A 27,799-nucleotide genomic window follows, 5' to 3' on the forward strand; every position below is an offset into this window, starting at 1 on the left:
GCGGACGCTGAGGTGCGGCGGTATTTATGCTTACAGTTCTACCACTGACAACGGGCACTGCGAACGCGTGCGAGATTTGATTTAATTTTTTTTTGAGTGCTATACAAAAATATAGTTACCAAATGCTTGAATTGTGAGAGCAACAGAAGGCAGCATATTTATTTACATACAAAATCAGCTAGCTAACAGAAATAACAACATGCCGAGCTTTAAGAAAGCACCGCATTTGGACAGCAGCAAGAACAACAACAACAGCTACAACAAGAAGAAGAAGAGTCGCTTATAAACAAACGTGTGTGCAAATCCATAAAATCAACAAGAACAAGAAACGCAAGAATAAAAACAAGTGCAAATTGGGCCGCTGCGGCAAACGAAACCAAAAGCAATGGAATTAAAATAAAAGACAACAAAGTCAGCAGCAACAGCAGAGGGCAATCAAAATTGTTTACAGAAAAATTCTGCTGATGCTTGATGAACTAACGGTATATTGTTGCTAGCTGTGGTGGTGGTGTTGCTGCTGCTGCTGCTGTTGTTGTTGTTGGTGGTGGTGGTGGTGGCATTTGGTGGTGGCGGCATCTACTTCTGTCCGTTGTTTTTATATGTAGATACATATGTAGATACAAAAATAATCAAATTAAATTGAAAATAGCGTAACAAGCATCTGGTCAGCATGCAATTAATGCAGACTAATTGAAATGGTGACAGTGTGCAACCTGCCCCGCCCCCCCCACGCCATCCTCTGTCGCCGTCCAAAAGTGCAGAAGTAGCTAAATGAATGGTAATTAATGCATATGTAGCGTTTTACCGTTATATGTATGTATTATGCGTGCAAGAGTAAGAGAGAAAGCGTTTAGTTAGCGAAGAAGAGAAGCAGCGAAAATAAAAGTGCAAGTGTCAGATGTTGTTGTTGTGGTTGTTGTTGTTTTTATTTCGATGTTAGTAGAGCGCGGTTGAAATTTATCGATCGACCAAAAAACATCAACAACAACAGCAGCCGCAGCAGAGCAGAGCAGCGCGCACAGAACGTAAGAGAATGCAACTGGAGAGATGCTGCTTTGCCGGTCAACGACGCTGACGTCGACGCTGACGCCGACGCCGACGACAGCACCGGCAAGTAGCAGGACAAGGCCGTCAATTTGCTCCCAGCTTTGCGGTCGGCGTGAAAGTTCATTTTATGCGTGCAGGTCCAAGCCGTAGCAGCAGCAGCGACGGCAGCAGCAGCGGCGGCGGCGGCGCAAAAGTGAAATCTTACCAGCTCTTCGCTCTTTGCTATCTTGTCTTTTTGTATGAGTGTGTATGTGTGCATGTGTGTATGTAACAACTCGCTGGCGCTGGCTTACATTTACTTTTCTTTTTATTTATTTATTTATTTATTTTTTTTTTTTTTTGGTTCTTGTGCAGTCAAGTGCTACAAAGAGCACAGTAAAAGTAGCTGAACAGATAAACTAACAGTTAGTGAAAACAAAAAGAAAACAAGATACGAAAATCAACCAACGGCAACGTCAATTTCTTCTTGTCAATCTCCAAGTAGAAGAAGAATAACCACAACAACGACACGCTGTTTCGTTGCGCTAACGGCGGCGGCAGCCAGCGGGTCGCTGGCAAAAAATTGCGGTATGAATAACTGTTATATTGAATTCTATAATAAGTATGTTAGTGCATTAGGTATGCACAGTGAAAGCTATGTTAACGGACAGCCTCTTTGGGCGAACTCTCCTTGAGCCGGGCAAATTTTAATTGTAATTTCTTACACTTGAATTTTTAACGCAGCTTTGAATTTTAATATTTCATTGTTTTGAAAGTTATGCGAGATATATGTACATATATGTACATATTTTAAGAGAACATTTTCTTAGCAGGATACCGTAGGCAGTCGTCCAATAGAGCTTTTACTGTACTTTTATTTATGAATGCGCATAAAAGTTCAAATATAAATGTTCACATTCATATGATGCCTTGTTTCCCCTTACATAAACATACACACATATGTACAGACGTATGTATATGTATGTACATACATACTGCCGTATATATATTTACTGTTTATTTTGTAGTTTTGCCAAAATTGCAGACGCTGTATTTAAAACATTCGAGATGCAATTCGAAATATGGTCCAAAGTTAAACGACAGCAACAGCGCAGCAGCAGCGCGCATTAGGCCAGCCACATGCATGGCAAATCATTTACATATTCAAATCACGTCCACCATTAAACTCTAGATTGCAAACGTATTGAATTCGTACTGTTACATATGTCGACATGTATGCTAATGCATGCATGCATGTACATATGCATATATGTATGTCTGCATGCCAAAGAGACACACATATTTGAGGGAATTTACCTTTATGGAAAAATAAAACTAGGGATGAAATACTCTAGCTGGCGTACATGTGCATATTTGGATGCATATAAGAAGTAAAGCATATTTCAAAGACGATCGCTCCTGTTAAAGTCGTGTGATATATGTTTTATATAGTAGTTGCAATAAATAAATAAGGGCTGATGGTGTGAATTGTTAAAGGAATTAACGTTGATCTAGGGACACACAGAAATTAACAAGAATAGGTGGTAATTAAAACGAAGATAGCAGAGAAATACATATAAATATTAACCGTATAACATACGCGAAAATGTGCTAAAAATAGATAAATGGCTGACGCGGCAGCTGCCAATTGACTGGGCGGCTATGCTGCGAGCTTTCAGTAAACGAGGGTCGCTTCAGTCGTATGGAAACGGAGTACGGCTAACGGTGGCCTGTTCAGTGTGCGGGGTAAGAGGTGAGAGGGGGGAGGTCTGCCTACTCGATTGGGGGTTAGTTATTTTTGGGGACGACAATGCGCTGACGATGTTTCTATACAAATACAAACACACACACACACACACACACACACATAGAGAGAGTCACACATACATGCGCATACACACGCGCCGACAGTCTGACAACCCCAACTGTGTGGCATTGACGATGCTTTTCGCTAAAACTTCGAAGGATTTTTTACCGGCGGGGATGCTGATGCTCGGTTTCGTTCTACTCCTCGCCGCTGTCAGGCTTTTGCCTTACATCTATTGGCTAACTCTCTGCCACACTGTTACGCATAGTGCACACATACACGCAAAGACACAGTATACATGTATTTTCATGCAAATGTCAAAGCTGCCAAGCGCCGACAACGACAACGACAACGTCGTCACTTCTCACGCCCCTGCGGCGACCGTGCGGCGAGTGTAGCGGATTTTGTTTGTGCAGGCATTGATGTTGTTGTTATCACTTTTCATACCCTGTAATAATTGACTATGTACGTAAAGGGTAGGTGGGTTCTAACAGGCAGAAGGCGACTGCAACGCAACCATTAAGAATGCAAATGTATTTGTGAGCAGCAGAACGCCAGCCGTGTTGATACCGTTAGAATAAGCATAAGAAACCTCCACAAGAAACAACAAAGTATAAACAAAATTGATATATGTATGTGCAATATTCATAAAACCTTTGAGCGGCATGTAGGGTATCATCTAGTGCGCACTCTTGTCTGAACGACTCATACTTGTTTGTTGCTGTTTAATTTTTTTGGGTCTTGCATTCTACGCGCTTTCTAGCTGAAAAGCATGCGGATGTGCCAGCACTGCAAAAAGGTGCGTTTACTTACGAATGAACTTTCTGAATGAACGGTGCTGTTCAGCTTTGAAAACTCACCACCAATTGGCGGGTATCCCTTACTCTCGCTCCGCTCACTAATCCCCTTACTTGGTCTCTACTTCTTTTTTGTTGCGCTATGCGTTTCTTGTCGTCCAGTGTTGTGTTATTTCCCACCTTTGCATCTGCTTCTTCTTTTTTTTGCAAGTTGCTTGGCCAAACAATTAGAAATTGTGCAACACTTGAAATTCGGAGCACGCAGCCTCTGCAAAGAAAATTAAGAATTGCGCCACTCAACACGTCGTCGCTGGCGTCTCTGTTGCTATCTTTCTACAAGTACGCAAGCATACACAGGCATACATACATACATATACACACATAAATACACAAATGTACAAATGCACACATACTTTTCCATGTATTTATGTATCTTCGCCTGTCCGACAGCAACAAGAATGAATCCAGTAAAAGTTATCTAGTTTCGAGTAGTCAACTAACAGATACCCTGTAACTGAAATGCTTATATAGTTAAATTGGTGAAGCTGTTAATTTATATACCCAGTTTGATTGCTAGAGGGTATCAATCCCAGAAATGAGCCCGAAATAAAATACTCATGCGAATTAAATAAGCCGGAAAAAATATCAACGACAATATGATGGATGTGTGTGTGCATACCCGCTTTTATCTCTCTGTTAAAGGGTAATACTATGTCCACAAGCCGCAAACAATCAAGGCATAAGTCTTCAGCTTTGTCTTTAGAAGCTTTGCATTTCTTTTGTTTTTGTTTGCGTACGCATAGTGAGAATAAGACAGGAATTTATATTTCCTATCCCCCCAGTCTATTTGACTATCATATTTATTCTTGAAAGCATAAACAAAGTCATTTCGCTAACCAATCTATGCCCAAAAGTACTCATTGTCGATACTCGAGATCGAGCTCTGATCCATCCCTGCGTGGGATTTACAGTTATTTTTCACTCTCTGATTTGACCGGATATTTTCAAGCTTATTGTAATTCGAAGTGCACTCTTAAGTCTATTTGCGTGTTGATTGCGTTTAAAAAAAAAAAGGTTGAAAAATAAATAATTGTTAGTTTAACATTTATGCAATTTATTTATTATATTCTTTAGCTCGCATACTTGAATGCCCCTATTCACTTATTCCCATGGGGACCGTAATCATTATAAATGATATTAAACAAATTATACGTTAATCATAATCATAATCATAATCAGCTTAAATCATATTCTAAGTAAGTGAACATTTTTGGCGGTCTCTGCAAATAATTATACTTACATTTTTTACATTTTAATTAAACAAAGTAGATTTTTTAAAAAAAAGTTTAGATTTAAGGCTTTTAGTGAGTCGCAAATGTCAATTTTGATTTCTGTCAGGGTATTCAAGTTTCGGTGCGTGCCTCTTTTATGCTTTGTTGGGCTTTGTTTTGTCTTACTTCGTGCCATTTTCCTTTGACACTCACACACACACACACACACACACACGCGCGCACACACATAGAAACAAGGACACGGAAGCGTCTTAGTGTTGTTATTGTTTTGTGGGATTTCACTTGAGAAATATATCCCCACACACACACACGCACACTCACACGGACACGCACACACATAAAAATCGCATTCTTTGCATGATTCCTGTTTGGTTTTGCTGCTTCGTCTGCTTTTGCCACATTCCATTAAATACAACAAATACCAAAATGCGATAAAAGCAGTCAAGAAATTAAAATTGTTAGCCAAAGCCTTACACACACACACACACACACCCGAGACACATTATTTCTTAGCCTGCGGCCGGGAATAGCCATAGCATAAGGATAAACGTTCGCACAGTTATAAATGCACACACACACACACAACCAACAAGTACACACACATGCATATACACACACATATATATATATACCCATATATTTGGTATTCCATTTTGAAATCTGTGAAAAATGTCAAATGAGCAACATTCGTTGACCCAAAAAACAAATCAAATCGCACCCAGAAACTATCGAGCAGCATATTGAAAGCGAAAGGAAATGGGCATGAATGAAACGAAAGGTATTTAGCATTTCATTACATATAACATTCAGCTCGAGCTCAGCTCGATTAGTTGTCTCTGTTTACCTGTGGCATAATCTGTTCAAGAATAGATGGAAATTCAGAGACACCAATAAAAAGTAGAGTGCAGATTTTGATATAGTTTCGAAGGAATATTTCAAATTTCCATTCCGCAAACCTGAATAGAGAGAGAGAGAGAGAGAGAGAGAGAGAGTTGGGCAAAAGTTCTGTACTTTAAGTCAAGCAGACATTTCCATAATAGCTCCCTTGTTGTCAATTTCCCTTGCAAAAGTTGAGAAACTTTCTTGTAGCAAAGTTCTCTGCAATATCCGGCGTTAGCCTCATTTTAATTAAAGATAAGATGCGCGGAGTCTTTGGTCCTAAATAGTCCCTGGATGCTGGACGGAAGATACATTTGATAGTTCCATAACTAGTTTGCGCTATAATTTCGAATGTGTCTGAAATGCAGAGCAGATCGAAAAACCGTAGCATGTACATACATATGTATAACAAGTGAGAGGTTCTAGTCGGGAGCTCCTGACTAGGGGATACCCTGAACCCTCTTCTTCCAACATCAAATGCATATATATATTCTATTTTAGAAGCTATATGTCAAGTTTGGTGACTCTAGCTCTTATTATTTACCAAAATTGCCCAAAAAACAGGACATCGATATCGATTTTTATCGATTGCTTGGAAACGGAGTAAGTTATCGATTATCGGAAACAAACTCGATCTGCGCGGGAACTAGGAGCATCTACATCATTCTAATTTCAAGTCTCTAGCTCTTATAGGTTCTGAGATCCTTGCGTTCATACATACGGACGGACGGACGGACGGACGAACAGACAGACGGGCATGGCTAGATCGACTCGGCTATTGGTGCTGTTCAAGAAAATATATACTTTATGGGGTCGGAGATGCTTCCTTCTGCCTGTTACATACATTTGGATTTTGCACAAATACAATATACCCTTATACCCATTTTTAATGGGTTCAGGGTATAATAAAATATCCAGTTGCTTTTCGCATATTCGATAAAAGCAATCGATTGTTTTATTATACATCCAACTGTTGAATTTCAGTTCCTCTGCCTCTGCTGCTGCAAAAACGCATTTAGCCTTGGCATATGCAATACTTTATTTGATGGTATCATTGCCGTCATCATGAAAAAAGCCAACAACGACTTGTCACCAAGGCATGACCGTAAACTTTTCCCTTATTTTGTTGTAGTAGTTGTTGTTGTTGTTGTTGTTTTTTTTTGTTGCTGTCATAACTTTTCGCACAGTCTCAGTCTCAGTCTCATTGTCACTATCTACAGCCAGTGTATGTGTATCTGTATCTGTATCTGTATTTGTATCTGTATCTGTAGCTGTATCTTTCTTTCTCTGCGTGGCCTTTAAGCTGGTTTCCGGTCGACGCGCTGCTCTGATGTGGTGATGCCATCCATTTTATGACGCCACTTTCCACCACGCACACACGCTGAAAATTATAAATAATATGTGTGTGCGTGCGTGTGTGTGTGTGTGTTTATCTACATTACATTAAGACAAAACTTAGCCTTGTAACGTCCACTTTTGTTTGACTTGATTAAGTCAACAAAACGTCGATTTGTTGCCTTCGCAGCTGTCAATCCGTCTGAAACACACTCTAATCGCAAAGCTCTCACAAGCTCAAACATCTTTTTCTATTCAAGAACAGGCAAGGTCGGGGTAAAGGCTCGATTATCATGAAAAGTTTGCCATAATGCAATTATTGAATTATTTGTGCAGCTTTGCAGTTGCCTTTAAGCGACAACGTAACCTTGTATCTATAAAGTCTGAAAGTTATATTGATAAGAATTATAATTCGCAACTTGTTTTAGCTTCCTTTGGAAAATACGACTGTGAGCTGCAAAAACAGTTTAAGCTGCGATACGGGAAATCTTATCATCCGGAAGGTACATTTGCGATAGATATATAGCTAAATTAGGCTCTAACTTCTCTTCGCCCCCCCCCCCCCCCTCTCCCTCTCCCTCTGTCTCTTGTAAATGATGTGTGTTTCGCCAAATTATCCAACTGCTAGGCATAACCGCCCTATTCCAATACACGATAATACAGTTATTATTCGTTTTTGAAGCCAACAAAGAAGGTAAAAGGAACGCAAATTATAGCATTTTAGTCGAAAAGGTTCGCGGGGCGGCCCACACACATTTACAGCTCGTTGGCCTGCACTTTGTTTACCTTCCCTGAAGCGCACAATCGCCGCATATTTCCATATAAGTATACATATAACTAGATGGAAGCCACATCCCATGCGATCCGGGCGTGCGATAAACTCGAGAGGCATATGGAAGCGTTGGCATTTCGCTAGCATTTAGGTTTCTTAATTGGTCGGGAGCACGTCATCCAAATGCAAATGCTGAAACTATGTAGCATAAGAACCCCATCAGACGCGTTGAAGGACCCCAAAACATTGGACATTGTGCGAGCAGCCCCAAAGCTGTGCAATTAACCCTAAAGGCCAGCGATGCAGAGGCGAAGGAGCAGAAGACGTTCAAGTAGAAGAGCTATATTTAATGAAAACCCTACAAAAACAAAAAACACAAAAAAACGGCGACCCCCTCCCATTAAAATTGTTTCGTTATCCAACTGCCATTTGCGAGCATAATGCATAATGATGATGTCTTTATAAAGGATTTAATTATTGTACAGAAATAAATATAGAAACCAGAAACATAACCTGCGCTGCTTATGCGACATTCGAACAATATAATTATATAACAAGAGGTTCTAGTCGGGAGCTCCCGACTAGGGGATACCCTGAACCCTCTTCTTCCAACATCAAATGCGTATATATATATATATATATATAGAAGCTATATGTCAAGTTTGGCGACTCTAGCTCTTATTATTTACCAAAATTGCCCAAAAAACAGTATATCGATATCGATTTTTATCGATTGCTTGGAAACGGAGCAAGTTATCGACAAACTTGAACTGCGCGGGAACTAGGAGCATCTACATCTAAAATTTCAAGTCTCTAGATCTTATAGGTTCTGATATCCTTACGTTCATCTATACGGATGGACGGACGGACGGACGGTCGGACGGACAGACAGACGGACATGGCTAGATCGACTCGGCTATTGATGCTGATCAAGAATATATATACTTTATGGGGTCGGAGATGCTTCCTTCTGCCTGTTACATACATTTGGATTTTGCACAAATACAATATACCCTTATACCCATTTTTAATAGGTTCAGGGTATAAAAAACACCCCACTTATCTTACGTTCTCGACTGTAACAAAAACTTAAAAAAAAAAAAACACTTTTGTTCTCATTTGAGACCCATTGAGCAGCCTGCACTCGATGTGAATCGGCTATGCTTATGATATTTATAAAAATAGAAAATGGTTGATTGCACAACAAGCCAATTATGTGAAAAGAAAATATTGCCCCTTCGCGTTTCGCAACATTGTAAAATGTTGGCAACGCCACGTGAGCTGCCAGATGAATTGAATTATTGATGCTATAACGGTTAATTGCGTCTGCCAGCTGGGAGCTTACATAATGGCAGCACTGTAGCAAGTGTTATCCTCATGTTAAGTATGCGGTGAGAATTTGATGGTTTGAAGTTATTTTTGATTTTGACAGGAAGTTGATTAAAACAACAGCCGATTTAAGATAACATATTTTTAAGATGTTAGTTATATCTTCATGTTACGTTAAGTACCTAGTTCCATCCTCATGTTAAGTTTGATATCCTGGTTCCTTTCTCATGTTAAATATCCTAGTTCTATCCTCATGTTAAGTTAACTATCACAGTTCCATTTTTTTTGTTAAGTTAAATATCTTAGTTCCATCTTCGTATTAAGTTAAATATCCTGGTTCCATCTTCATGTTAAGTTTGATATCTTAGTTCCATCTTCATGTTGGATTAGATATCTTAGTTCCATCTTCATGTTAAGTCAAATATCCTAGTTCCTTTTTCATGTTAAGTTTAATATCCTGGTTCCATCTTCGTGTTAAGTTAAATATCTTAGTTCCATCTTCATGTTAAGTTAACTATCCTAGTTCCTTCTTCATGTTAAGTATCAGGCGGTAAAGATGTCTGATAAATTTAAATAGACCGAATTACCAAAAACTTGAATTTGATATTTTCAATTTATTGTTAACTTTGACAGGGAGATAAGAGACTGAAAGGGCGATAAGTAAATTGGTTTAATGCAAACATAAATTAAATATCCCTGCAGACATGCAGATGTGCAATACACTTCAATAGAGCTTGGAACTTGGAAGTATTTATACACAAAAACTCAAATTTCAACTGCTTTCCTATTAATACCAGTTATATGATATATTAGTCTGATGTTTGAGTTTTTCTCGCAAGCTCGCAACAACTGATATAATTTAAGATATCTTAAAAAGCCAATTATCTTTATTATATCAATCTAATACTTTGTTTAAACAAATATGCCAAGGCAAATATTATGTTTATTAATATTTACTTTATTAGCTTTGGATATGCAGAGTGTAAAGCTTTGTAGAATAAATCCATCTGGAATAAATGTCTGCCTTGTTTCACGGCTCGAACCAATACCCTGATCCCAAGTTCGAATCAATAGACTTAAGCCCTCCCATATAAAAGTAGTCTCAAAACACGTTGTCGAAATTCATTATTGAATGAAGACTTGCCTTGGCTGGACTTATAAATCGAACTCTTTCATTTTCCAAAAGCCCGGAGGTTGGTTTTTTTAAATTTTCGAGACAAGATGCGAGCTAAATTTGAGAAATTGAGAAAAATTCTGTTCGGTTTCTGATAGGAAATGGAAGAAAACAATGTTTAAAATGTTGAAATTTTGTAAAAACCTTGCTTAGGAAAAATTCTTAACAATCCCATTCGGGTTTGGGGGCCTCAGTTGAGTTTTTGTGAAAGTTCTGTTTGCCAAGAGTTCGAATTCGAACCGGCTTGCAAAATGTGAATGAATAAACGGCAATTGGTTAATTTGGTTTACGCTGAATTTGAATGCAAATACTAATAAATACAAATCACATTAGGTGTATCGAACAATGTCCGCGCCAAGCTGCTCGAGCTCCTCGGGCAGGGCGCAGCACTTCCAGGACTCCTGGACACCAAACGTGTAGATGGTCTCGTGAAAGTACAGCTCACTGGGCATTATAAATGCGGTGGGAAAGTCCAGATTGTTCATGGTGTCGGGAAACTTTTCCAGCTGTATACTAAATCCCGAATGCTGATAATATCGAGCGCATTCTTTGCCCATTATCGGCTCCTCGTCGCGCGTATCATCCGGAAAATCGTTGGCCGTGGCGAAGCGCATGCCCGGCTGATTGCTGTGTATCTCCATGTAGCGACCAGATTCGGGATGCAGAAATCGTCCAACAAAATGCAATATGTTCGCATCGAAGTCCTTGTCGATGGCGTAGCACACATCGAAGCCGGGCACCGATTTGTTCTCGAATTGGCGCAGACGATCTCCAATAAAGGCCGGCACACGCATATCGTAGACGGTATTGTTGACCCTCGAAAATCGGCCCGTTGGCATGGTGTCCTCAGTTGTCTCAATGGTGTGATCCGCGGCTATGACCAAGCGGTGCTCCAGTATGCCCTTACGGCCCGCCTTCTGGCCGGCCAAATTGAAATAGCAATGATTGCTTATATTCACGGGCGTGGTCTGATCTGTGCGCGCCTCGATCCGCATATAGAAGCGATTGTCGTTGTCCATGGTGAAGTGCAGCAGCACAGTCAGCTTGCCCGGATAGCCCTCGTGGCCCTGGGCGGACTCATGGCTGAGCGTAATCCCGTCCGGACGCATCATGTGCAGATCCCAAATGATGCGATCGAATCCAATGAAGCCGCCATCGATCTGATGTTGATTATTCAAATTGCGCGTGACACGCACCTTGCGCCTGTCCATTATGAACTCCCCGTTCGCCACGCGGTCCGCCACTCGTCCCAGCATACAGCCAAAGCGTCGCTGCCGGTTCGACTCGTAGCCGGCCACATCGTCGAAGCCGAGCACCACGTCCTCCACGTTGTGGTAGGCATCCGGGCACTTGATGCTCTGTATGGTCGCGCCCAACTGGATGATCTGCACGGACAGATGATTCGCATTGCTAATCGTGTAGCGTCGCACCACCTGAGCCTTGTTCGTAAACGGATTGATGGCGATGCCAAAGATATCCTCCGACACTTTTACCATATTGCCAAATTTCGATAATTTTACACCAAAATTTATCCTCAATTTTATTTCAGTTTTTTTTCGGCTTTTATTTGTTTGAAATTAATTTGTCTGTTCCGTTGACATTGTGTAATGTTTCTGGCTGGTGGGTCTGATGCCCAGAATTTAGAATTCAGTCTAGCTTAGCTGGAAATAGGATTTACCTTCAGTCATGCCTGAAACAGGGTGTTTTTTTTTTTATTTTTTCTCCAGAAAATCGACGCAAAAAGTTCGTATCGTCTGTTTTAAATTCTCAGAAATCATAGCTACTGCGAAGTCTGTTGAAATTGGAACAACAAGTAAACTCTGTCTGACAGGTTGAAGCTCTCTGCACCTGCCGCACCCCACACTTTCCAGCCAATCCGAGTATGCTAATGGACCTCCATCCATTCCAGGTATCATTATAACGGAGTGAACTTGACCTAGCGCTGGTGAATTTAAACCGAACTCTTCTTTAAATATGTATGTTGACAAATCTCTCAATCTCTCAGGGTATTATCATTTATAAAAGGACACGTCTCAGAGCTCATGAAGTATATATAATATTGATCAGCCGGATCTATATACTAAGTTATATACATCTGCTTGTCCTACTTCTAGGATCTCAACGTCTTTTTTTGTTGTAATCAGTTCACTTAGCAGATTCGATTGGATCGAAGCACTATATCATATAGCTGGCCTAGGAGCGATTGGCTAAAAATTTAATTCATTTAAGAACAACTTTATTGTTGCTTAAGATATCTTGAACAAACTGAACATTTTGGGGTCTTATCATGCTCTTTATAATTAAGCAAAATCTTCTCAACATCGGCCAATATATTATATATGTAGATGACGCAGGAGCGATCGGTCAAAATTGAAGTTCTTCTGTGAACAACTTTTGTATTTTGGCATTTGCGCGTTTAATAATGCCAAGTCTAATCAATATTGGAATACTATATATACAGCACTATAGGAAGAATCGGTGGAAAATGATTATATACAATACATATATATAGGAAAAATCAGTTTTGTATGGAAAACTTTTCTGGTTTTTAAAGAAGTCCTTGCCAAATCACAGCTTCACTTTGCGCCCAACATATTTGCAAGCCCCTATCAAATCGGTCTAGTATATATAGAAGGGTATTCAATAGCCGTTCTTTTGTGCAACTCATCTAGTTATTTGTTGATGATGGCTCATTGGGTTGATGATAGGCACAGGCCCGTTCGTGGGCTTCCGTGCAATGAAAATAGGGTCGAGCTTGTGCGTTGCAGATAAGTTAAGCAGTCGAATTGCATTGCAGAGAAACTTATCTAATCAACTAATCGGTCACTGCATGGACACAAGCTAATGTAGTCGAACATTGATCAATGTGATATACGCTATGCAATTGTTATGATGTTAGGGCCATGAAATTGCTCTATTTAATCATTGACCGTGACTGGAATTATTAATATGCATTCGCAGTGTGCTTCTCACTGAATAATTCATTATGTGCCCTACAAGGGTATGTGCAAATACACACACACACACACATATATATATATATATATATTTATATATATATCCGGTCTGTGTAATTGCCATAAATTGCGGCGCTTAAATCCAAATTGCGAACGCTTTCCAGGCCTATTGGGCTGGTCTGGGCTGGGCTGGTCTGTGCCGCTAATGGCTGTGGTCATGGCTCAGTGGATCCTACAATCCGACAGCAGACAAGGGGCCAGACAGGGCCGTTGGCAGAAGCCCCATTTATCGGGGGCAATGCCAGACGCCAGACAACAGACAACGGGCACCAGCTGCTCCAGTTCGACTAAAATCTAGTTGCCAGTTTATTGGAAAGGTAAAAGTTCGCTTTAGTTTAGATAAGCGGGCTATAAGTTGGCCAAATTACCCGGCTTCATTTTAATTGGAAATGTTATCAAGGCGATTATTAATAATTCCAGTGATAGCCATATAAATCGTCGCCAGCGATTGCCGCTCATAAAAGTATCGACCGATATGATATGAATAAAACTTTCGATTGCCAAATGTGCATAAATCAAGTATAAATCTATAATATTAAAGTGTAGCTAGACATATCCACAACATGTTCTAGCCTAAGTGAAAGCAAAGGAAATAGAGCGAAGTATATATATAAGTTAAAGCTCATGTCAAACTTACCAGCCTCTTTATATATCAAAACATTGTCATGCCAATTCGCTATAGTTGAATTTCTGTAGTTTCAGTATAAAAAAGTCAGTAAATTATATAAAATACATGTATATGAAAGGTATATATCAATGTGCCAACCAACAGTTTTCTTATCCTCCTGGCAAAGTTCATGTTAGTTGACAAGCAACTGGATAGAACATAAGACCTGGCTATAAGGTACAGTAACTTAAAAGCATGCTAAAACTCACATGTTTGTCGGATTTGGAATTACTCTGAAATAATTTCGGAAGCACTTGAAGGTCCGGCTCAGATTTTTGCCTGCATCTGCAAATACAACTAGGTATTATTAACAGTCTAGGATATGCATGGCAACTGCAGCCGCTTGGCTAAGACAGCACTAAATCAATAAACTCACCTGGGACTTGAACCCGGATTCACCATTCATCATTTGAAATGTTTAGAAACGTACGCGCAAATTATTATTTAATAACACATTTAAAATTCGTACGCCGTCGGACTTATACTATATATGGTATATATACATATAGCTATGCATGTAAAGTCATGAATTTATTATAGGCCATCTGATACGAATAGTTATTTTGTTATTTTTTGTATTTTTTTGTTAGTTTCTAGTCTAGTATTTTACACATATTACATGTGTTTTGACATATTAAAAACAATCAGCGTTCAAGGTCCGCTTTTCGATCTATTAATATTTTAGTGATTTAGTCATGCTTGCAGTACTTATCACACATGACTACACTTTTATTTATACAATACAATACAAAGTGTGTATTCTGTTCACTTCACAAATGTATATGATAAATGTACATGTCAACTATTTCGTTCATTTAACAACTGCATTTTCAGCATAGTCTTACGTGTACCTAATGCTAACTATTTAAAGTATGCCTTCTCCGTGTACGTAGGTTGGATGTACGTTTACGAAGATGGTTATGTTATCAACCTAAACGATATCATCGCCTATGCTTGGACTGTTAGAATGCAAGTGACTTCTTATGCATTGTTGCACAATTTCCCTGCATTCCACAAGCCGCTTTGGACGATTATGTTTACAAGTGTGTTTTGCATTTTTTTGTATACCCTGTAGCCGTATAATGTGCATAGAGGGCGTATAATGGAGTTGTGCAAAAGCATGAATCAAGAAACATTGAGAATACGGCGCAAATGAGTCACTTATCAGTAATTTAGCGAATAAAGCCTTCCTCTGCGATTTTTATAGCCTCAAGTAATGTGTTTCCTCCCACTTTGACTACTTGTCATACTCATACTCATACTCATGCTCAACCTCATACTCATACTCATACTCATACTCATTCTCAACCTCATACTTATACTCCTACTCATACTCATACTCATACTCATACTCATACTCATACTCATACTCATACTCATACTCATACTCATACTCATACTCATACTCATACTCATACTCATACTCATACTCATACTCATACTCATACTCATACTCATACTCATACTCATACTCATACTCATACTCATACTCATACTCATACTCATACTCATACTCATACTCATACTCATACTCATACTCATACTCATACTCATACTCATACTCATACTCATACTCATACTCATACTCATACTCATACTCATACTCATACTCATACTCATACTCATACTCATACTCATACTCATACGCATACTCATACTCATACTCATACTCATACTCATACTCATACTCATACTCATACTCATACTCATACTCATACTCATACTCATACTCATACTCATACTCATACTCATACTCATACTCATACTCATACTCATACTCATACTCATACTGTGCAGGGTATTTCATTGCCAGCACTCCAACTTGTTTTGCTGTATGCGACAGCTGCAACCTTAAGCTGTCCAAACGGCTGTTGCGAGTCGGGTCTGGGTCGAGGTGTTCCTGTCAACGAATGCAAAGCTGCATAGCTGCATATACAGGGCTTTCCAGCGTTGAACTGGGACTGTGACAGACAGGGGCAGGCGTCAGACACGACAGCCACATGCGAATGGTAGAGATTTAAGGATTAAACCTTACTGGGACTACAATCTGGCCGGCAGAGAGTCGAAATGATTTGTTGACCAACTAAAGGCCTTGGTACACATGTCATGAATCACATCGTTATGCAATTAGAGGTAGAAATTAATGCAATTACTTCAGTTGAACGGTTTCGATCAAATATCTATCCGACTGCCTGAACATTGCAATTACCGTTAACCAATTGGACTAATGAAAGAAATATTCTGATTAATGTTTCGTTCCGAGAATTGTCCATCCGAATGTTGATTACCACATTAAAATGATGCGCTCTGAAATTGCGGCTACCTATTATGAAAAATGTTATAATTTGTTTCCGCCTCTGTGATTTACAAAAATTTGAATGTCAATTTAACTTCTCAAAGTGAAAGTTGATTTGCTGTTTTTTCCATTAAGCGAATTGGGTCAAGGTCAAATTGATTATTTTTCTTTTTTTTTTAAAGAGCTTTATTTTGAACGAGTTCATGAATAAACTAAACTCTTGCCTTGCAGATGCCTGGACTTGTGGTCTTCAGACGCCGCTGGTCTGTTGGCTCGGATGATCTGGTAGTACCAGGTGCATTTCTCTTGGCGATACACTTTATAAGGTAATCCGGAATAGTTCGAATACGGCTGCTCTGCTGTGTGGTGCTAATTAGTCAAATTTGCGATTTTTATCTTTCAGTTTTGTACTTGTGGCCGTCTCGTTAGTTTTATTTGAATATAACACAAGTGTTTTAAGTGTTAAACTATTGTTCTATCATCTAATAAGCTACTTGTTAATACTATTTTGTGAGTATGACACTGCCAAAGACTGGCATACCGAATCAGTTAGCTAATCTGTGGAACTTACCCACTTTGCAGTTTCAATATGCGTAGAAATAGGCATTTGTGTGATCTCGATGCGCGGCAGCATTTTGGACTCTGAGGCGCGTACATCGATCAATATCTGGATATATCTCAAGAGCTGTAAGTACCGGACATCAACTATTCCCGCATCTAGAATCGATATTAATCAGTGCCAATCTGTTGCGCTTAGTGGTGATATTATTTGATATTTCATGGCTGATATTGGGCTCGATTTGGCTGTCCAATTACTACATGGAAGCGCCCATCGATGAGGCCAAAAAGATCTTTATTGGTGAGTTTAAGTCCAAAACCGGTTGCGAATTTTAACGCGTCAAGCAACGAAAAACATTGTTGATTGAATGAAAGTCTGATGTATTGCCCCAATGCTTTGGCAGCCATCATCATATGCAACTGGACGCTGGTGTTCATCACGCTGATAACCATCTGGTGCACGTTCGATGCAGCCGGCCGCTCCTGGGTCAAGATGAAGAAGTACCAGCGCTCCATGCGTGAGACTGAATCGCGCTTCAACTACAAGCGCAGCAACAGCATGAATCGCAACTGGCGGCAACGGTAAGTCGATATATGATCTATACTACTCGTATACTACTTTTTTTTATCAACATATATATACATATAATCCGTGTTCCTTTAGCAAGGTGATGCGCGCCTATCAGGACAGCTGGGATCATCGATGCCGTCTGCTGTTCTGCTGCATGGGCTCGTCGGAGCGAAATCGCAATTCGTTTACGGATATTGCGAGACTGTTGAGCGATTTTTTCCGCGAATTGGATGTGGTGCCATCGGATGTGGTCGCCGGTTTGGTCCTGTTGCGCAAATTCCAGCGCCTCGAGCGTGAGGCCATTGTCAGACAGCGCAAAAATGGGACATATGAGTTCCTCAGCGGTGTGCCAATCACGGAGCACACACAGTTCCTAGCACTCAACGATGCCAAAAACTATGACTTCTTTCAGACCGTCATACACTATATGTACTTTGCCCAGGGCGCCTACGGCTGGCCCATGTACGTCATCATCAATCGAAGCAAAATGTGGCATCTGGTGCCCGAGCTCAAGTGAGTATTCATTAAATCCAATTGCCATAGGGAAACGCCAATTGTTTCCATCGTTTATTTCGTTCGAGCACCAGTCGAACAATAATGTTTATCAGTTTGACAACAGCATGAGTTGTTTTCAATAAAACAGTTAAAGACATCTCTGAGGCTATAGAGTATATTTGCACTTTATCGAAAACTTTGAAAAAGTACAACACTTTTTGCCTTTCTATGCGATTTTAAAAGCCTTAAATTGTATCTGGAAATATCAAAGCGTAGTTTTTTTTTTTATAATACTTATCTATGCTCTCACTTTTCTTTCTTACTCTTTTTGCCTCGGTAAATCTCTTACGGTCGCATTTTTATTCTCTTTGCCGACGAACGACTTTCTTTCACTCTCCTCTTATCACAATATCCAACCTTTTCTCTCTCTCTCTTTTTCCTTTTCTTTTTGCGTAACTCTCACCTTCGCCTGTCTCTCTCTCTCTCTGTCTGCCTCCCTCACTCACAATCAGTCTCTTTCGCTCGCTAAGTGGCACAATGTCACTTGCTTTTCCCCTACTCCATACTTTCGCCTTTCTATGCGATTCTCATTTTCTCATTTTGGGTATTCTTTAAAGGAACTGAGAGTACATTGAATAAATACAAGACCTGAAGACAGGGCGACATTCATGTGGCGTTTGCTTGTATCATTCACAGATGTTTCGGCTGCTGTTGCGGCAGCGGAGACGACAGTCAGGTGATCCAGGACAATTGCTGCTACTGCAATTATGCGGCTCTGAAGAAGACACTGCAGCTGGGCGACATCGATATTGTGTATGCCACATACCATGTGGATGTGGGCGAGACGCCCTTCTTTGTGGCCGTCGACTATACGCAGAAGAAGATCGTGATCAGCATACGCGGCACGCTGAGCATGAAGGACATACTGACCGACCTGAATGCGGAGGGCGAGGTGCTGCCGCTGCAGCCGCCGCGCGACGATTGGCTTGGCCACAAGGGCATGGTCCAGGCGGCCATCTACATACGCAACAAGCTGCAGCAGGAGAATCTCATTGAGCGCGCCCTGCAGCGCAACGCGGACCGCTTGACCCACACCTTCGACCTGGTGCTGGTGGGTCACTCCCTCGGCGCCGGCACGGCGGCCATATTGGCCATACTGCTCAAGCCGGAGCATCCGACGCTGCAGTGCTTCAGCTATTCGCCGCCCGGCGGACTGCTCAGCATGCCCGCTGTCGAGTACTCCAAGTCCTTTATAACGTCCGTGGTGCTTGGCAAGGATGTGGTGCCGCGCATCGGCCTCAATCAGATGGAGGCGCTGCGTGCCGATCTCATCAATGCCATACAGCGCAGCGTGGATCCCAAGGTAGGACTCGACCCAAGCCCCAATAGAAGCTATATATATCTGTTCCGATAGGCTAGATATCTGTTCTCGATATGGCCATATGTGACTTGGCTTTAAATTAAAGGCAGTTTCAGTTGCAGGCAACACAATGTCAAAGTCAGTCGAATTATATAGCTAGCATAGGAACGATCGGACGAAAATTAAGTTCACACTTTCCCCATTTTCAACATATCTTCATCGAACTTGGTGCTCACAAGTTTTATCATGCTATCTACATATGAGCTAAGACTTGTCAATATTGGGACACTATATTACATAACTCTATCTGAAGAATGGGTCAAAAATGAGTTTTCATATGGATCACCCTCTTGGTTTTCAAGCAATTGCAATGAATTAACTTCAGCAATTTCAAGCTTTACTATTCTCCGCACATATATGCCGAACCCTATCGTACCGGAATACTATATAATATATGGGAATAATCGACCGGAAATAAAGCTGCCATATCTATAGGGTTATTATACCCTGAACCCATTAAAAATGGGTATAAGGGTATATTGTATTTGTGCGAAAGCCAAATGTATGTAACTGGCAGAAGGAAGCATCTCCGACCCCATAAAGTATATACATTCTTGATCAGCATCAATAGCCGAGTCGATCTAGCCATGTCCGTCTGTCTGTCCGTCCGTATGTATGAACGCAAGGATCTCAGAAGCTATAAGAGCTAGAGACTTGAAATTTTAGATGTAGGTGCTCCTAGTTCGCGCAGATCAAGTTTGTTTCCGATAATCGATAACTTACTCCGTTTCCAAGCAATCGATAAAAATCGATATCGATATCATATTTTTTGGGCAATTTTGGTAAATAATAAGAGCTAGAGTCACCAAACTTGACATATAGCTTCGAAAATAGAATATATACATATATGCATTTGGTGTTGGAAGAAGAGGGTTCAGGGTATCCCCTAGTCGGGAGCTCCCGACTAGAACCTCTTACTTGTTTAATCCTGCTATTTTATTATTTTGTTCAAACAGTGGAAGACCATTTCATGCTCGGTCATCTGCTGTGGCTGCGGTCCCGAGCCGACCTCTGTGGTGAACATGTCCGGCCAGGACACGCACATCAATCAGTACCAGGAGGTGAGTCCGATCCGATTATGATTAACTTGCTCAACTCATTCCCTGTGCAATCTCCAGGAGCGCGGCACGGCACGTTCGACCAGCGCCCATCCCACGGACAGCTCCATAGCTTTAACACTGCACCAGCCCTTATATCCGCCCGGCCGCATCATACACATTGTGCGGCATCATCCCAAGCCAGATGAGTGAGTAAACTTCTCTATTCTTAACGGGAATTTTTTATCTCAAAATCTCTAATTGCAATTTCCAATTTCCAATTTGAATTTTTGAATCCGAATCCGAATCCGAATTAGACTTTGGTTTTATTATGTTTTCACATCTGACGCGAGATCCGCTTCACTATCGTCCACTAATTGACAACTGTGTGCGTATGTGTGTGTGTGTGTGTGCCTGTCTGTTTGTGTGTATATATGTATATATATGTGTGTAGGTGTGAATTATCAGCTAACTGTAAGCTCGATAGATTGCAGTCTGAGTCATGATTGAAATGACGTCAGATTTGTCCGGTTTCTGAGTCAATAGGCGAAGACGCATGCTTCGCACAGTGGAACCGAAACGTTTTTTTTTCAGTCAAATATGCAAATTTATAAATCAGAGCAAAGCTTTAGAAGCATAAAATGATGATCAATGAGAAAGAACTTCTTGATACCAAATAGAGAATATTCCTTTTAGCTTTAAATGCAAAAAAAAGTATTTGGAAACTTTAGAGAGTGTAATGACAGTAAAAAGAGAATATACCTTTTGGCTTTAGAAGAAAAAGAACTTCTTGATACCAATTAGCCTTACAAGAAAAAAATGTTGAAGTAATTGGAAACTCTAGACAATGCCCAATCAATGGGAAAGAACTTCTTGATCTTATCTTATCTTGATTCTAGAGACAGTGAAAAAGAATTTCTTGATACCGAATAGAGAAAATATCTTTTAGTTCTGATTCTTTATAGTATAATAAAACGATGTATAGTAAAAGTGCGTAGAAACTATTTGAGCCTATTTAAATGCGATTCTATTGGAAATTGCATATCAAATTGAATTCCGCTAAAAGGAATATAAATTCCCTTGCGAGTGTAGCAGAAAACCAGTTTAATCAGAATCGATATGGCTGCCATATAATATATAAAAATTTTTGAATTATTTGATTATTTTTGGTTGGTTTTTGGTCATGTGTTTGTCTTATGTTTGCCCACTGTGCGCCAACCGCGTCAAGCGGTGCGATTCGTGTTTCGTTTTGTTTTGTCACCCAGTTCCCAACATACGCAAATCAATTCAAATACTCGTATGTCAATATAATTATTTAAAATTATTTTCAGGCAAAAATACGACAGTGGTTGGAGGTAGGCCCGCTGCACAGATGAAAAACAATATTTTCAAGAAAAGAAACTAAAGAAAAGAAAAGAAAAGAAAAGAAAAACGAAGCGAAATCAACGAAACCAACGCGCTCTTGTCTTGTCTCTTCCTCTCTTTCTCTCACACTTGCTCTCAATCTCTCTCTCGCTCTCTCTCTTTCTCTCTCTCTTTCTCTCTATCTCGCTCACACTCTTTTTTGTATATTAGCTTTAGATAGTATGAACATGATTTCTCAAGCTCTTATTTTTTGCCAATTGCATGAGGCGGCGACGCATGTTATTCGTTGAGGCCCCTTCGCCCCTCTATCCCTCATTCTATACCAATCCCAAACCCCCTCCCTACACCCAACGAACACGCTCTCGTTACTTTACCAGCGAGTAGACATTTTTTTTCATTAAAACGATTTGTGTTTTTTTTATAAAAATAATTGCAGCTGCATGTTGAGCCTTAAGAAATACCCAAAACTCCTCCTATTTCTTTCTCTCCCTATCTCTGCCCCCTCTCTGTTTTCTCTCTCTCTCTCTCTCTGTCTGTCTCTCTGTTTCTCTTTTGGTCTCTGTTTCGAATTAGCCCTAGTCAATTGTTGAATTGTAGTTTGCATTATAATTTCAATCAGTGCATAGACTACTTTTTATACCTCGAGTTCCGCTATAACCGATTTATACGTATTATTCGTTTCTAGTCTTTCCTTTTCAAATATTTATATGCATTAGTTGTATGCGTAACAAATTGAACACCTAATTAAGCATTAACCGACATTTGTACTGATTTGTTTAGCGAAAAATTGCCCTTACTTGTATTACAGAAATGTGCTTAAGAATCGTGAGCCGGTCTATCAGGCGATATGGGCCGATTCAACCGATTTCGATGAGGTGCTCATATCACCTGTCATGCTGCAGGATCATATGCCCGATAAGGTTCTCGCCGCGCTCAAGAAGGTAATTTCGGATGTTGATGACGAACGTACATCGGTGAATAGTTGTTCCACAGCCAGTTGAGCGAACAATCTAATAAGAATATTATCAATAATATCAATAATAATATTAATAATAATAATAATAATAATAGTAACTATAGACACGTTGATAATGATGATGATTGATAATAATGGTGGATGTATTGATGATGATGCTCGTACAATTTCTCGTCGTCTTGTTCTAGAACCCTAGTTTTAGCATTTTAATATAGAGCACAATGATTTAGTTAGCCTACGGCATTACCCATATACAATACAATATTAATAAGTCTAATGTTAAGGCGCCGAGCGTTAGTATAAACTTGACCACAACACAGTCCACAAAAAACATGACCACGCCCACGCCCCACTATCGCAAAAAAAAAAACAAAAACAAAAACCTCTCGTCGCCACATGCTTGAAACACTCGCTGTTTGTGTCCACCAATGCTGAAGCGAATTTTGAACTCTTTGATTTAGTAAGCGCTTATGATTTTGACAATGTTTTAAATTAATTTAATGTATTCAATATTGTTGCCAAATAGCATTCGTCCAAGACATGCCCAAGACCAATATAACTTAACTACACAGACATGTACATACATATATAAATATATTTTTATATATGCATATTCTCACGCCGATCTAGCCATTAGTTAGTCACACAACAACTTATTTAATTGCCTATTTATTTATTGCTTAAGTACTCGTAATTATTTACTTGTCTACCCGTATATTAAGTTACAAACTGTATTTGCATTTCTGTTTATTGCCTCATTTTTTTTTATGTTTCTTTTTCAATATATATTTATATACACATACAAAAATATGTATACACAAAGTTTTTTTAATCGCATTTTTCATTGAAATTATGATTGTGTCGGGTAACGAGCGGCTAAAACGGTTTACTCCAATTGCAACGAGTAACGAGTAGCTGGGTACGAACAACTCGTTAGAAACATATTCGGCTTTTAACTGCTAAATCTTGATGTGAAACGTTATGTGCATTATTGTATTGATGTAGCGAATTCATATTATTCGTATAGTCAACAAAATAAACATTTGTTATACGAAGCGAATCGCTGAAAGTGTATCCAAAAACAGCGAGTTGTCAGTTTTGAGGCTTACTCGTTGCGCCCAGCTTTTGTTCATACCGTTTTGATCTCTGTCAACAGCAACAGAAAATTTGTTACATTTATTTTAGTTATAAGTACTTATTCGTTGGTTTACTTTTGCGACTTTTATTTGGTAAGTTTTATTTGGAACACACGCACAACACGATACAACAACCAATATACATACATATGTAACACTCCAATCTTGTGGCTCCTCAACTTCTCACATATACAAACACGCATACACACATACATATACATAGATACATATACATAGATACATATACATGCATACAGTTATAGAACTCAAAATGCTGCATGGGCATGTTTGTTTGTTGTAAAGCTTACGTAGCGCTAATGTGTGCCAAATATGCGACAGTTAATTAGTCGATTTTCTTTTGCTAGTTATGCAATAATACCAACCCGGCCAAAAAGTTACTTTGAACTTGAATTGCCTGGGAGTGTGCCAGAGTATTATGTAGGGTAGGAAAGTTGGCCAAAGACCGTTTGCCAGGCGGACCTGAGTGTGAGGCTTTTTGAGCTCTAGCTGAAAAATCCTGTCTTGACATAGTACATACTGAAATGCTGAAGCTGTTAACAATGAATTTAATTATATTATTTGTTTACTTGTTTGTTTGTTGTTTTGCGTCAACTATGCCACATATGCCATATGTATGTGCGTGTGCTATAATGCGGGTCAATCCGATAACGATTAACGATTAACGATAAATGCCAACCGACATTCGATTCAAATATTCAAATGACGAATGATGATGTGTACAGGTCGTGTCATGTAGAGATCGTACCGTAAAGGCATGTACTACTCGTAAATGTAAAGATAACACGACAATAACAACAACAACAACCAATACAACAACAACTTCGACAACACAAAATACCGATACCAGGTACAGCTGCCTACTACTTAAAAGACTATGTACTTAAACAACTTTCCATTTTGCTCTCGTTAACAAAAACAAAAAAAAAAAAAAAAAAAAAACAATTAAAATTCAATACAAGTCTCTATCTCTAATTCTCTTTCTGTCTCTTTATAAACATATTTATATATATACATATATTTATATTTTTATATGTATATATATACATATCTTTCTCCTACGCTCAACCTAACCTATAGTTTTGTACAATTTTTGTTTCATTGCCTCTCCAAAACTGTCTAAATGTAATTGTACTCGATACTTGTATGTACAACTTCGAAAATGTGTTATGCATATTGCCACCAGAGTCACCAACCCCTTTCCCATCCATTTACACAAATTCTGATATTCTTTACCGTTAAACGGACATACATACCTATAATGCATTCTTTATTCATGTAAACAATCCAAGATAGCACCAAAAGAATTTCCAAACGGTTTCAGTCACCCAAAGCTTCCCCTCCCTCTCTACAGACAATGTTTAAATGCAACTCCGCCTTCAGCTTTGACATAGTCTCCCGCTTGCTCGCTCGCTCACTCGCTCACTCACGCACTCGTTCTCGCTGTCGCTCTCGCTCATTTGCTTCACAACAACATTTCCTATTGTACATACAAACATACATACATATGTAGCTGTTAATTATCGTCTGTGTATGTAACTGTGATAGTGTATGTAGATATGTAGTACTCTACCTGCATATACATACATACATACATACAAATTAATAAACACGCCTTGAAATGAATGAACGATTTGTAACATTTGCCTTCTCGTTGTCATTGCTCTCGTTACCATTCGCTGGCAGGTTGTAACGACGAGTGGGCCACGAAAGCCCCAGCGCCAGACCTCGAACGCATTCTCCACCACATCCTTGGAGCAGGAGCAGGAGCAGCTGGAGCTGGCGCTGGCGCCAACGAATGCCGAACAGATGCAACATTGCAAGCGCGCGGCGGACAGTTCCTATACAAACTTGAGCAACTGCATCATGCTGACACCAACGGCACAGCATAAGCTCTGCCTGGAGACGTCCTTCACCAATCTGCAGCACCAGCTGGAGCTGCGGGCAGCGGTGCAGCCGGGCGGCAGCAAGGCCTCATCCATAGCTGGCAGCATCTTTGGCCGCAGCCAACTAAGCTCCACAACAACTCCGTACGACATATCAAGCGTCCTGGACGACAGCATCACAACGGTGACAATGCGCAGGAGCCCCTGCTCCATGCTCAGCGAGACGACGACGGTCCTGATGAATGCCGAACCTGGCGAGGCGCCACGCCTGCGTGCGGTCGCATTCGACATGGCAGCAACGACGCCACCGCCGTCGCCTCTGCCGCTGGCACGTCAGCATTCTGAGAAGAAGCCGCGATCGCTGCCCTTGACGCAAGCGTTGCGTCGCGCCTCGGTGGCGGGTCAGGGTGTGGACCTGCTGCACGACGACTGGTACGGTCTGGCGCCGCTGGCCAGCCCGGAGACACTGTCGGAGATCTCGAGCGTATCGTCCCGGAGCAGCGTGCCCGTCAGCCTGGCCAACAGCATTGAGCGATATCTGCAGCACCTGGGCGTCGGGGCGGGTGCGGGCCCAGGCGCGGTGCCCAAGGTGCCGCTGGAGGACATATTCGAGTCGCAGTTGCACACGCCGAAGGTGATGCGACGTGCGCCCAAGTTCAGCGAGAACCTGTCTGGCTGCGCCGAGGACACCCGCAATCTGGACCAGTATAAGCGTCTAGGACGCGTGTTTATCACATTTCCGCGCATCTTTCCCGAGCCAGCTGCCGGCCACCAGCTGCAGTACAAGCACAGCCAGGGCCTGGACTCCAACTCCAGCGATGACAGCTTCGAGTCGGCGCACAGCCTGCACCGACTGCAGCTGCCGGCGACTGTGGCGTGCGGTGTCAGCTCCAAGTCAGCCGATCAACTGGATGAGACACGCTCGCCGCCGGCCAAGAAGCTGACGTTCAGCGACAGCAACATCCTGGCCGAGGAGCACTGCCTGCGCCAGTGCCCACACTGTCCGTGCCGGCGCGATGGACGCGATTGCTGCACGCGCTCCGAGCACGATCATCAGCAGTGCGCCTCAGTGGAGGCGACGGCGACGGCGATGGCGACGGCGACTGCCGCTGTCGGCTCGACAGATACCAACAGCAGCTTCTACAGCGCCAACTCGCAATCATCGCTGGAACAGTTAGCGACGCCGAACCGACAGCTCCAGTTGAAGGTCAATGGCGGGCATGCGCACAACGAGATACTCATACGTCCCGGTGTCCTTGAGTCACATTTTCCCGTGTACGGCGGCGGTGGCCAGCCGGAAACGCCGGCCATTGTGGCGCCGGCATCGCCCTCGCCCATGAGCAACGGCGACAGCAAGCGGCCAGATGTGGTCGGTGGGCGTGTGCGCAAACGCCTATCCTCCGAGGAGTTCGTATTCGCGCGCAGCGAAGATCTTCCCATTTTAGTACAAATCGGTGATAGAAGCGGCCACGGCTCGCCGTCGACACGCAAGCAGCGGCGGGGCTGCTGCGTGTATCCCGTTGGCAATAATATACGGATTGCCGGTGCCGATGTGGATGCAGCTGCTGCCGTCGCCTCCCCCACGTCCATTAGCAAATACTCCCGCACTCGCGTCGCCGCGGCAGCAAAGAAAGCTGCTATAAATAACGAAAGTAATGTTTAATAAGTACATACATAAATAAGCGTAGTTGAATGCAGTACCTAAGCAACCGCAACCGCAACCAAACATTTATTCTAGTTTTTGCGTTATGCACCGAAAAAAAATAATAATAATAACAAAATAAACAAAAATCTAATAGCAACAACAAGAATAGAAACAAAAGCTAAAAACAATTAACGTCAAAAAGAAAAAATACATTTAGCGGTTAACATTGAACAAATGCAAAATAGTACATATATTTTTTGTGCAGCTAGCTGACCAACTGAGTAGCAGCCCCAATGCGAAC

At 41.1% G+C, this 27,799-nt stretch overlaps 2 protein-coding genes across 6 annotated transcripts; one reads left to right on the forward strand and one right to left on the reverse strand.

The window, feature by feature from the left end:
* The first annotated feature begins 56 nt into the window (after positions 1-56).
* LOC115765085 (sn1-specific diacylglycerol lipase alpha) lies at positions 57-27,656 on the forward strand. Of its 5 annotated transcripts, none has more exons than XM_030708460.1 (14): positions 57-482; positions 1,402-1,614; positions 16,623-16,717; positions 16,795-16,901; positions 16,974-17,078; positions 17,149-17,250; positions 17,354-17,531; positions 17,614-18,033; positions 18,712-19,378; positions 20,392-20,496; positions 20,554-20,681; positions 21,804-21,827; positions 22,646-22,778; positions 25,654-27,516. In XM_030708460.1, the coding sequence occupies exons 3-14, from the start codon at positions 16,623-16,625 to the stop codon at positions 27,514-27,516; spliced, it is 3,927 nt and encodes a 1,308-aa protein (XP_030564320.1). In that variant the 5' UTR covers positions 57-482; positions 1,402-1,614. The 5 variants fall into 5 exon arrangements, with proteins under 5 accessions (XP_030564320.1, XP_030564322.1, XP_030564321.1 ...); XM_030708462.1 differs by having other exon boundaries at positions 57-133; XM_030708461.1 differs by lacking the exon at positions 57-482 and adding an exon at positions 648-778.
* On the reverse strand, positions 10,683-12,096 carry LOC115765087 (aldose 1-epimerase). The gene has a single exon (XM_030708467.1). The coding sequence runs from the start codon at positions 11,905-11,907 to the stop codon at positions 10,741-10,743; it is 1,167 nt and encodes a 388-aa protein (XP_030564327.1). The 5' UTR covers positions 11,908-12,096; the 3' UTR covers positions 10,683-10,740.
* Positions 27,657-27,799: the final 143 nt, after the last annotated feature.

Source organism: Drosophila novamexicana, unplaced genomic scaffold (assembly GCF_003285875.2).
Source record: "Drosophila novamexicana strain 15010-1031.04,08,12 unplaced genomic scaffold, DnovRS2.1 tig00000932-arrow-arrow-pilon, whole genome shotgun sequence".
NCBI lineage: Eukaryota > Metazoa > Arthropoda > Insecta > Diptera > Drosophilidae > Drosophila > Drosophila novamexicana.